The following is a 12017-nucleotide window of genomic DNA, read 5'->3' as shown; positions in this document are numbered from 1 at the left end:
TGAGTTCAAAACAAAGAGCTGGAAGTAACGCTAAACATTATGTCTGATGCATTAACTATTCTGCCAGTTCACAGCCTTAACAACAGCAGCAACAACTCCTTACACTGGTACAAATCTGCCCAGAAGATGCATAATTGGTTTAACAGAATCCTGTAAACAGACAGCTTTAAACTACAAACACAGAAGCAGGGAAACTAGATACTGTTAAATATTATTTAGAGCAATATGTTCTGTCGATTTACCATAAGAATAAAGATATTTTTGCCATTATTATATGACAAATGCTTTGCGGTATTTCTTCAAGCTTTCCATATATTTTTATATTTGCTTTTTCCATGTTATCATGGTTTAAACAGAACTAATTAAGGTAGTTTTCTACAGTCAAATGCTTTCTCTGTAGCCAACCCTGGTTTTCAGGTAAGGTTTGTTTTTCACTAGTCTTCACACATTAAAACTGGACCACAAGGCTGCTGGAAATACTGTTCACAAGAGATGTAATCAATATTTTGCTCATACACAGTTCCAGTGAAGACACACTAAAAACAAAAAAAAATACACACACACACAAACTTACATATGCATACACACACACAACACATATATAAATATTAGAAAACCAGAGCACACCAATCAAAGTTAGAAAACAAATGAAACCTAACTAACCTGCAGGTGGCCAAGTATGTTGTGACAGCAGATTCCATGTAATGATGAGGGTATTGTCTGCCATTGTCCTGCATGAACAGTGTTATACATGCCATTTCCTAGTTTTTTGGAGGTTTTTTTTTAAAGATAAAAATAGATCAAAATTAGTGATTGCAAAACTGATGAGTGAAAATTCTGTTTTCTTGTCATTTTTAATTTTTAAATTCTTATGTTCAAAAATTACATGTTAGTCTACTTCGTTTTTTTTTTTTTGTTAACATTATATAGGACTGATGTAACTCTTCCAGAAGTTATAGAGAAATAAAGGGTGCTATAGTTGTCATGTGATCCCCTCCATAAGGTCCTTTTTTTTTCTATTGGACCAGGAGGAGGTAGTGAGGTTATAGGACCTTACTTTGGTTGAGAGTAAACAAATTTTGTCCTACTGTTACTGCTGTGAATGAACATATTTCCCTCTAAAATATTCATAAGATTCATGGTTTAAGAAGCTTGCTTTGCAACTATATTGTTTTGGGTTCAGTCCTACTGCACAGCCCCTTGAGCAAGTGTCTTCTATTCTAGCCCTGGACCAACCAATGCTTTGTCAGTAAATTTGGTTGTCAGATACTGTGTGGAAGCCTACACTGGATAATCTACTAAAGTAATACTTTGTTTGTTTCACTCATTTGATTGTGACCACACTGTGCCCTGCCTTGAAGGGTTCAGTCAAACAAAACAACCTCAGAACTGTTTCCTTTGTTTTGAGTCCAGCACTTACTCTACTAGTCTCTTTTGCTGAACTCCTAAGTTACAGGAATGCAAACAAACTGGTTGTCAAGCAGTGGGTGTGAGAACAACACAGGTACAAAGACATACATGCACACACACACACACATATATATATATATATATACTGTGTATGTGTGTGTTGTCCCCACAACTACTACTTGACAACCAGCGTTGGTTCATTTACATCCTCATAACTTGGGAGTTTAGCAAAGAGACCAATGGAATAAGTACTTGACTGAAAAAGAAAAGAGTACTGGGGTTGATTGACTAAACCCTTTAAGGCAGTGCACAGCACGGCTACAATCCAATGCCTAAAACAAGTAAAAGAGTGTCAGAGTTAAGTAGACTATCCAGTGTAAGCTTAGTGCCAATCTTTATAGATATTGATCAAATCATGAGACATTGTGATAAGAACAAATTCTTTTAGATAAATGTAAAGATACAGTAAACAGTAAATTTCAGAAATTATTCACTTTAATCAGTTGCTAACTGGTTTGAGTATGGCTGCAGTAATAATGTCTGGAAGTTATATGAACTATTGACCATAAACAAATTTGTTTTACTAAGCTACTGTTGTACCACCGAGCAAAGCACATAGCTCTACTTGCTCCAGTTTGCATGTCTGATGAAAATTAGGTTCCTCTCTCACTTTACAGTTGAGTGATTAGCAATTGTAAGGAATTCAGACATATGTAATAAAATGCATTTGTGAAGCAGGAAATATATGTAAAAAATATATGGATGCAAAAAAATGGATGTAAAAAATTCTTTGCACAAATGAGAAAGGAAGACAAAATATATTTCAGTTGTAAATTTTCTTCAGAACTATAAGATATCAGGAAAAATATTTGTTTGCAAATATTTTTTTTTAAATGCATGGAAGATGGATGCTAAACAAGGACACATCAAATAACTAATGAAAGTCTTTTCCACACTAACCAGGGCTCCAGCATAGTGCAACCAAGCATGATCGTTGTTAAAATCCCTTTTTGCAGTTTGATAGGTGTGGTAGGCAAAATCATATATCTGGAAAAGGAATGCTAAATCTGCTAGTCGTCGCATCTGTAACTCTGGTGCTTCAGTTGTATAACTGAAAGAGAAATTATGAAGATACAATAAGTAGTTTAAGGATTAATACAGAGAATAACATTTCTCAAATCCTAAATATTTCAGAGTTCTATTTGTTTGGTAGACTTAATCTGAGATTGTGTAATGAAAACAAATTACACTGTGGAAGAGTCATGATAGCTATTTAAAAACATGCATATATATTGTTTTAATGATTTTAGTCGTATTGCGGCCATGCTGTTTTCAAGGATGTTATTCAATTTTATCAATCTCTCTATTTAGTTTGATTCTCATTTTATCAAATTTTAATGAATGGCTAAGTTTACCAGAGTTACATCCCTTAACGGTTACCTTTCTAACAGGGACTTAGATATGTGTTTTTTTATACTAATATACACTTATACACATGCATATATTTGTGTATGAGACAGAGTGCAAGAGAGAGTGCGAGAGAGAGTGAGTGAGTGAGTGTGAGAGTGAGTGAGTGAGTGAGTGTGAGAGTGAGTGAGTGAGTGCAAGAGAGAGTGAGTGAGTGCAAGAGAGAGTGAGCGAGTGCAAGAGAGAGTGAGCGAGTGCAAGAGAGAGTGAGCGAGTGCAAGAGAGAGTGAGCATGTGCAAAGAGAGAGAGAATGAGCATGTGCAAAGAGAGAGTGAGTGAGCGTGTGCAAAGAGAGAGTGAGTGAGCGTGTGCAAAGAGAGAGTGAGTGAGCGTGTGCAAAGAGAGAGTGAGTGAGCGTGTGCAAAGAGAGAGTGAGTGAGCGTGTGCAAAGAGAGAGTGAGTGAGCGTGTGCAAAGAGAGAGTGAGTGAGCGTGTGCAAAGAGAGAGTGAGTGAGCGTGTGCAAAGAGAGAGTGAGTGAGCGTGTGCAAAGAGAGAGTGAGTGAGCGTGTGCAAAGAGAGAGTGAGTGAGCGTGTGCAAAGAGAGAGTGAGTGAGCGTGTGCAAGAGAGAGAGTGAGTGAGCGTGTGCAAAGAGAGAGTGAGTGAGCGTGTGCAAAGAGAGAGTGAGTGAGCGTGTGCAAAGAGAGAGTGAGTGAGCGTGTGCAAAGAGAGAGTGAGTGAGCGTGTGCAAAGAGAGAGTGAGTGAGCGTGTGCAAAGAGAGAGTGAGTGAGCGTGTGCAAAGAGAGAGTGAGTGAGCGTGTGCAAAGAGAGAGTGAGTGAGCGTGTGCAAAGAGAGAGTGAGTGAGCGTGTGCAAAGAGAGAGTGAGTGAGCGTGTGCAAAGAGAGAGTGAGTGAGCGTGTGCAAAGAGAGAGTGAGTGAGCGTGTGCAAAGAGAGAGTGAGTGAGCGTGTGCAAAGAGAGAGTGAGTGAGCGTGTGCAAAGAGAGAGTGAGTGAGCGTGTGCAAAGAGAGAGTGAGTGAGCGTGTGCAAAGAGAGAGTGAGTGAGCGTGTGCAAAGAGAGAGTGAGTGAGCGTGTGCAAAGAGAGAGTGAGTGAGCGTGTGCAAAGAGAGAGTGAGTGAGCGTGTGCAAAGAGAGAGTGAGTGAGCGTGTGCAAAGAGAGAGTGAGTGAGCGTGTGCAAAGAGAGTGAGTGAGCGCGTGAGAGAGAGTGAGTGAGCGTGTGCAAAGAGAGAGAGTGAGTGAGCGTGTGCAAAGAGAGAGTGAGTGAGCATGTGCAAAGAGAGAGTGAGTGAGCGTGTGCAAAGAGTGAGTGAGTGAGCATGTGCAAAGAGTGAGAGAGAGAGTGCGAGAGAGTGAGAGAGAGAGTGCGAGAGAGTGAGTGAGAGAGAGAGTGAGTGAGTGCAAGAGAGTGAATTAGTGCAAGAGTGCAAAAGAGAGAGAATTAACATAAGAGGAAAATATTTCATAAAGCCAAAATACTGGGGAATCACTATTTCTATATATTAAAAAAGAAATAGAATTTTTAAAATTTAGTTTCTAAAGCTCAAGCAAATAATGAATTTTAACAGTTAAAAAATTCTGATACTCACACAACTGTTGTGTTCTGACTAGTAACCATCTGCCCAGTAGGTTTGCCACCAAATATCTTTCGAGTTGCACTAAAGAATGACCGGTGGAAACCTTTCCTAGAGGTCAGCTAAAATGTAAAATGAAAAAAAAAATTCATTGATGTTATCTAATTTGATAATTATTCTTCACAGAATCTTTGCATGTTTTATAAACAGAGATTTGGAAACTTTTAAGACTGCTTCTTTAACTTCTCAAAAGGATTATATTTAATATCACAGATTAATTCTTTTTTTAAAATCAATATCTATTCTGTTTTAAAGAATATACAAACATTTATTTAAAAAATAAAATACCAAAATCTTTTTAATTTTAATTCAAGTAAGATAAAAATATAATATAAAATAATCTGTGTAAAGCAACTATAACAAACAAAATATTTTGTAAAGATTTATTTTATTTTTCAAGATATTTAAGTAGAAATTTGTCTTCCTGATCAAAGTAAGAACTGATTGCTTAACTACACAAAAAAAAAAAAAAAAAACTACAATTATATGAAACAGTTCCTTGGTAGTAGTAGCTAGAGTGGAAAAAAATCTCTTTCATTTAAACAATATGTTCATTCTGAGTATATGACAAACACTTTTAGTGCTTCAACCATTATTACAATGATGAGGTCAGAATGTAGGCTATCATATTATTATGGTAGACAATTCATTGGTAGCACAACTACAGTTCTGTATACTGACTGCTGAAAGATCTCTAAATAACAAACTCTTTCTTTCCTTGAGACCTCAACTGCTGAGAGAGTTATATGGGTGCTGATATGATATTTTAAACACCTTCTCCAGGTTCCCAAAAGGATGGAAAGAAAAAATGGCATTAGCAGTATTTAAACTCAGTGCACAGGGCCAGAACAAATAATACACAATATTCTTTCAGATGCTCTAATAACTGTCAACTCATTGCCTTAAGAAGGCACAATAGTAAAGATCAATATTTTTATTGTCTTAGTCAAATGGAAGGAGTAACAACCATGACTATTAAAAACATTCTGAGACTGTTGAGATTGAAGCAGTTGATGCCTGCAGGTATTGTGCTGATGGAAAATTTCAGAATTTTTGGCACTTTAAGGAGAAAGGATTGGACAAAATGATTTGTGTGGAAGAGAGAAGCCTATTAGGTAGACTTGGGTTGAGGTGCTATGTAGTTAGCTAGTTCAGAGGAACAGAAGCCATTGTAATAGAAATAAAATAGGCAGAGGGAAAGGGCAAGAAGAAATTATATTTCTGAGCAATAAAAGTTGTAGTGTTTGGATGCAGTCTAAAATGCTTCTATCCACAGAGTTAACAAGAGGTCAAAGTTGAGGTATTTTCTGAAGAGGTAACCATTGAAATGCATGGCAGTTTTAACTACTATATTCTTCTGTAAGTGGGGTTACCAGGAAAGACCATCAGAAACTGTGAAGCTAACTATTTGTCATCATTATCATCATTACACTGACCAAGTTATACTGGCAAGGTTTGGATGGCTTGATGGGAGCTGACAAGGCCAGGAGCCATATCATGTTCCATTGTCTGTTTTGGCATGGTTTCTACAGCTGGAGGCCCTTTCTAATGCCAACCACTTTATAAATGGTACTGGGTGCTTTTTACATGATACCATCACTAACAAGGTCACTAAGTACCTAGGAAGACAAAAAAGACAAAAACCCTCAACTGGAGGGAGTAATATTGAGGGGAGGGGGCTTTGTGCTAGTTGAGAGATTAAAAGTACAGAGGGAAACAGAAGGTAGGTGTCTTGTTGTAAATACACAGCTACCCTTGTTGGAAAAGAAAGAGTGTAAGTTAGAGAGTAAAATAAGGAGTGGTTGGCGTTAGGAAGGGCATCCAGCTGTAGAAACACTGCCAGATCTGACTGGCCTGGTGCAGCCTTCGGGCTTGCCAGACCCCAGTTGAACCGTCCAACCCATGCTAGCATGGAAAGCGGACGTTAAACGATGATGATGATGATGATGATAACGAGCGCATTAACTGCATGTTGTCCATGGAACGGTTAGGTACAAGATTGTCTCTTTGATATAAACATTGTGTTTGAGGCAGCAAAAAAATTGTTAATGTACAAGAGAAAATGTGGAGGACAATATTGAACCTTGATGCACATCAGTGAGAGGCTCATTGGCATAAACTGCTATTACAGGTGCTGACACAAAGCTTCCAAGCTGAGAGATGAAAGACAAGGTGAAATCATAGGCAGCCAGTTTAACTAAGAAACTTTATTGCAGGACAGAATTTTAAGGATAGTAAAAATCTTCTGTAAAAAACACATACAGTGGTTTACAACTTAAAGCAACATGACTGGGCTAGCTCAATATAAAGAGTCCTTAAAATGAAAAGCGCAAAATCATTTTATGTCAGATATCAAATATATTTCTATATTAATCCTTATTCCTATTCAGTAAAACTAAATGTGCTTTGCTACATAATATCTATTTAAATACATTGAAGAGTCTTACTCATAGCTACTACCAAATAATTCAAACAACGTTATTTGTATTACATAGCATACATACATACATCACACAAAATATATTGCATTACACGGCATACATATATTACATACATATATAACATACATTACACAACAAACATATGTAGCACAACATACATTACATTACATGCATGCATATTACACAATATTACTTACCTGGTCGTTAAGAACTCTCATTTGCCTTTCAGCCCATGGAATGAGTGCACGTACACAGAATTCATGCATGAAAATACGTAATCGGTCATGGTCACTAATAGTGAGGCACATGCCATGTTGGTCAGATTTTGGTTTTTCTGTAGGAGAAATAATAAAATGACCACCAGTAGTAGTGGCTACTCCAGAAATGGCTGCTCCAGATCCATCAGGAGACAATGCATTGATAGTATTCATGCTTCCATTTAAACTGCGGCTTTCTTCGGCTAATGGATGATCAAATATCTTGGAACTGTTTGGTGAATTTATAAGACCAACTGGAAAAATTTAGAAGTTATTTCATTTCATTGTTATTGACAGCTTTACAATATATATATATATAAGCATGTGCATGAGTGCATGTGCTTGCATAAAGAACTTTGGAATACCAATAATCAAAGAAGGTTCTCATCTAGTAAAATTTTAGCCTGAAATGATTGCATATTAGATTCAATATAAAGGGTGGGGAGCTTGTTAGGGTAATGGATAAAAATAATTATCACAACATTTAAGAGGATATCCACAACAAAATTCCTTAATCTTCATGCTGAACACAAGAATAGTGATGAAGATTTAAAAATTTTTTGTGCATGAATCTGTAACCTTGATTGCAACAATATCAATAATACAGCTTGTAAAGGTACAAAGTTTATATATTTAGACAATGTATAATGTATGTGCCAGAAGTATGATACAGGAGGGTGTTTTATTTGCTATTTACTGTATGGCAATGAAATAGGGGCATTGTAAATAAAGAATGAAGAATTTGTAAATAATTTGTGTGATTTATTACAGGTTCAATGAGCCTGTAAGAGAAATTCAACATGTGACCAGAGAAAGTAACTGGGTAACATTCGTATTCAGTTATTTGTTTTATGTACATTCTTCTATGATGGAATAGATTGGATAGATATTTATTTGAGGCAATATTTTACAGCCAGATGCTCTTACTGGCTGTAAAACACTCTTTCCTTGCTTTATGCTGTACAGGATTTTTTTCTTATTCAACTTCAAGAGCACAGTGATAGAAGACATATTCACTGAGATTGTAAACACAATACTTTTTGTTCAGCTTGTCTCATACGAAGAGAAAATGACATCTTCCAGAAATACATGCTCACACACTCCCCTCCTCTCCCACAAACAACAGGTTCTATGCAGTTTCCATCTACCAATTCCTCTCACATGGTATTGGTCAGCCTGAGAGAATAGAAAACACTTGCTCATGCTACTGTGCAGTTGACTATGTGATTGGAAGTGAATCTCTCAACTATATGTGTCCAGTAATAAAAATATCCTCAAGAAATAAAGTATTCACAGAACAGAAGTAGGCAAATAAAGAGTAGCAGATGTTGATGAGATGGGGTGAACTGCATGACCCATTTAACAAATGAATACAATTATTGTTGTGGGTCTTTATTGGAACAAAGCAGCCAAAAGATAAAAAATATCTTGATATTTTAAACTTGTGCTAGAACAATTGTATACATCTATTCAATAATCACACAGTGTGCACTGGAAAACTGATCTGTCATCTCACAAAAACATTTTTTTTAATGCTGCAATCAAGACAAAACACTTCTGTATCCTCACTAACATTTCAGACTAACAAACTAAAAAATGCAATGTCCACAGCAGGAACACTTTTGATCAGAGTTACCAAATCAGCAACTTAAGGCTTAGCAACAACCAAAATTTTGCAACAAGTGACATTCAACATGTATTTGAAGAAACCAATTTTCAACATAAAATCAAAATAAATATGTACAAAATATAAAACAACTATTATACACACAACTAGTAATTCACCTAAAAAAATGTGAAGAGAAAACAAACAACAAAAAAAAACCCATTTTCAACACCATCAAATGCAAAAACAGAGGGAGCTTCTACATGGTCCCTCAACTAGCTGGACATATCCAAATTTTCCTCAAATCATACTATACTGCCTTAAAAAATAAAACGCATTAGGTATTATAGTCTTTGATTCTAAATAAAGCAAGTGATTACAGAAGAATGCTTTCAAGTAACAAGTCTGCTCAATCAGATCTATAACTGATACAAGTATAAAGAAATGAACCATACAAGAAGTCATACAATAACTAAATTTACGATAAAATAAGACATTACAAAAACAAAAAGCATTCATACATCCAAGACAAACCTTACTTCACTACTCAGTATACACTCATACTTTACTCATGTACAACTGATCATAAATCTCTTGTACTAAACTCAGAATATCCTACACCATGGCACCTAACACTTTTTTTTTCAATTGCACATTTACATGGACATAGGCAAAAGTTAAGCTGGCACATGTAAAACTTACACTTATCACTAAGTGTAAACTGTAGTCATAGTAACACAAATTTGGCTGAAACTTACAAAGTGTTGATGCTGCAAAAGTGGAGAAGAAAAGACAATTTTAGGTATTTACCTTGTTCGTTTGTTCCATATTGTTTACTTTCCATTGCTTCTACAGCAGTCTCCACCTGTTCATTAGAATTTTGCTCAATTGGTTGGTTTGTACTTTCATTTAACTGTGTTGAAAACTCATCTTGTATGTTCAAAAGATTGTTTTCAGGGACATCATAATCAGCCCCTTCCTGAAAGCAACAAGAGACACAAAAAATTTAAAAAAACATATCAATGATACAAGGAATTTACAATCAGAATAAAAATTCATTTCAATCCAAAATTGACAGCAAAATGATCAGATATGAGCATGTGTACATCAAAGGTAAGTGAATATTCTGTATGATTATCCAGTGAAAAAGAACAGTAATTGTGGGCGCATGTAAAATTTAAAGTAAAAAATAATGTAATAACTACTTTTGCAATATAAGAGAAAGAAAAAAAGATTTTCATGTTAATATCAGATCTAATGACTACTTAAATGTGAAGGTAGACACCATAGAAGAGATAAATTTTCTGAAGAGACAAAATATCCAAGTTATGATTTTTTTTTATCGCATTTATATTAGTAACAACTAAATTTTCCTTTTGTTTACTTTAAGGTTAATGTTACATGCTAAATACCAAAATGGTTATATTTATATGTATGAAGAATGATCCAGATGTTTAAAAATGTTAACCAGTATGAATCACTGTCAATGTTGCAAAATATGAAATAAATTTCTCAGTGAATATAATATTTAAAGCTTTATTTTCTAAGACTAAATGCTTTTATTGTATTTTGAAATACTTTTTATAGGTTAGGACTTTGCAATAGAGGCTTTATTTTATTTTGCTGTTATGAATCAACAGGTATGTTTCCCAGCAAATAATACAGATAAAGTATACAATAGCAATCATCTTTGGGATAAAACCTTTTCAATAACAAGTAGATGCTAACACTAAGCAAATGAGATTGGGACTAAATTAAATAACAGTAACCAAGTGATAACATTACGCATGATAAGCAGCAGCTTCCAACTTATAAGGAAGCATTTTGCATTACATTTTATATGGCAATTCATATTGTATAATTATGTGTAAATCATAAAGAAAACAGATGAGTCATTAGGCTTTTGTTGTATTTAATCATAAAAGTTTGCAATTAATACCATATTTCCAAATTTTGAAAATAATTTATAATAATTAGATATTCATCCAGTCACCAAATATGTTATTAACAAGCAGTACAGTAAACAGTTACGGCAGTAACAAATATCAGAGAGTATTTGATAGATTCTTTTTTGTGTGTGATGTAAGAAGACTAGACAACTGTCTGAATCAATAACACACTAGTCAATGGACAAAAAGAGTTGATAGCTCAAATATCTTTCTCCAAGTTGCATACTACCTTTCAATATGCAATGCTACCCTAGTTGTAAAAACTACTATGGATAAGTACAGCTCACTGCAGACAAGTAATGAATAGGAATACTATATAATTGAAGAATGTTTGTTGATATGGAATGCTAAGCTTAATGCCTAGAGATGACAACAAAATGGTAGATTATGGAAGACCATATACAGATATTTTGATATGGTTTCATTTCAAATATGGTACTTCTCATTTGAATATTTTCCCCATTACTTTTGTTTATTAATACTAAGGGAGGTAGGCAGGGGTTTAGGGCTTTAGATAAATTGTCTTCATAATTATGATCCTTGAGTGTGTTGTATTATGTACACAACCAGCTTCTATTATCACTACTAGCACTTTTCTTTGAAGTTTGTCTTAAATATTTATCTTGTAACTGATTCAGTTCTAACCAACTACAGTATTAGTATTTTCAACCAGTTCTCATCCAACTATCTTTCAACCTCACTCAACGCATCCAGGTTCAATCTTCGACTTCCTTTCATTACTGTTACAGTATATATTTGTTTCTATGTGCACACAAATATCTCAAATTTATCCCAACCATACTAACTCCCAGCAATAGTACATTAAGAGGTGATATATCTGTTATTAGTCAAAATGTCATCCAACTGTAATTTACTAAAATTTCTCCTAGGCTAATTAGTATTATATAAAATTAGCCCAAAAGAGAATATATTTCTTCTAACTTCTAAATCTTATACATTCAGATATATGATAACATATATGAATGGATAATAATCATACAAAGATAGGAAATGATTTCCCCAAAAATCTATAAAATATTACAATAGGTCAATTATAAATATCAAGTTCCATTAAAAGAAAAAAAAATTTAATGTCTAACTTTGGTACATAACCACGAATTTCTAGAAAAGTAATTTACCACCAGTTCATTATTCACACTTGTTATATTGAATCCTCAAAGATGAAAAGCAAAGTCAATCCTGGTGGTATTTGAACTCAGAACACAAAGAGACAAAATTAAAAACAGCAAGGCATTTAGTCCAATACTATCATTTCTGCCATTTCAGCATTC

General features: G+C 34.8%; 1 protein-coding gene across 1 annotated transcript in view; it reads right to left on the bottom strand.

The window, feature by feature from the left end:
• Positions 1–12017, bottom strand: part of LOC115229790 (trafficking protein particle complex subunit 8) — a 96113-nt gene that overhangs the window by 5432 nt on the left and 78664 nt on the right. Inside the window, exons 8-12 of the mRNA XM_029800109.2 lie at positions 9587–9755; positions 7111–7424; positions 4428–4534; positions 2371–2521; positions 664–761 (exon numbers count right to left, since the gene is read on the bottom strand). Of these exons, the coding sequence (XP_029655969.2) occupies positions 664–761; positions 2371–2521; positions 4428–4534; positions 7111–7424; positions 9587–9755 (839 nt within the window). The remainder of the gene's footprint in view (positions 1–663; positions 762–2370; positions 2522–4427; positions 4535–7110; positions 7425–9586; positions 9756–12017) is intronic.

This window comes from Octopus sinensis, linkage group LG1, assembly GCF_006345805.1.
Source record: "Octopus sinensis linkage group LG1, ASM634580v1, whole genome shotgun sequence".
Taxonomy (NCBI): Eukaryota; Metazoa; Mollusca; class Cephalopoda; order Octopoda; family Octopodidae; genus Octopus; species Octopus sinensis.
Note: the sequence above shows the minus strand (reverse complement) of the source record. Positions and strands in the feature narration are given on the sequence as shown.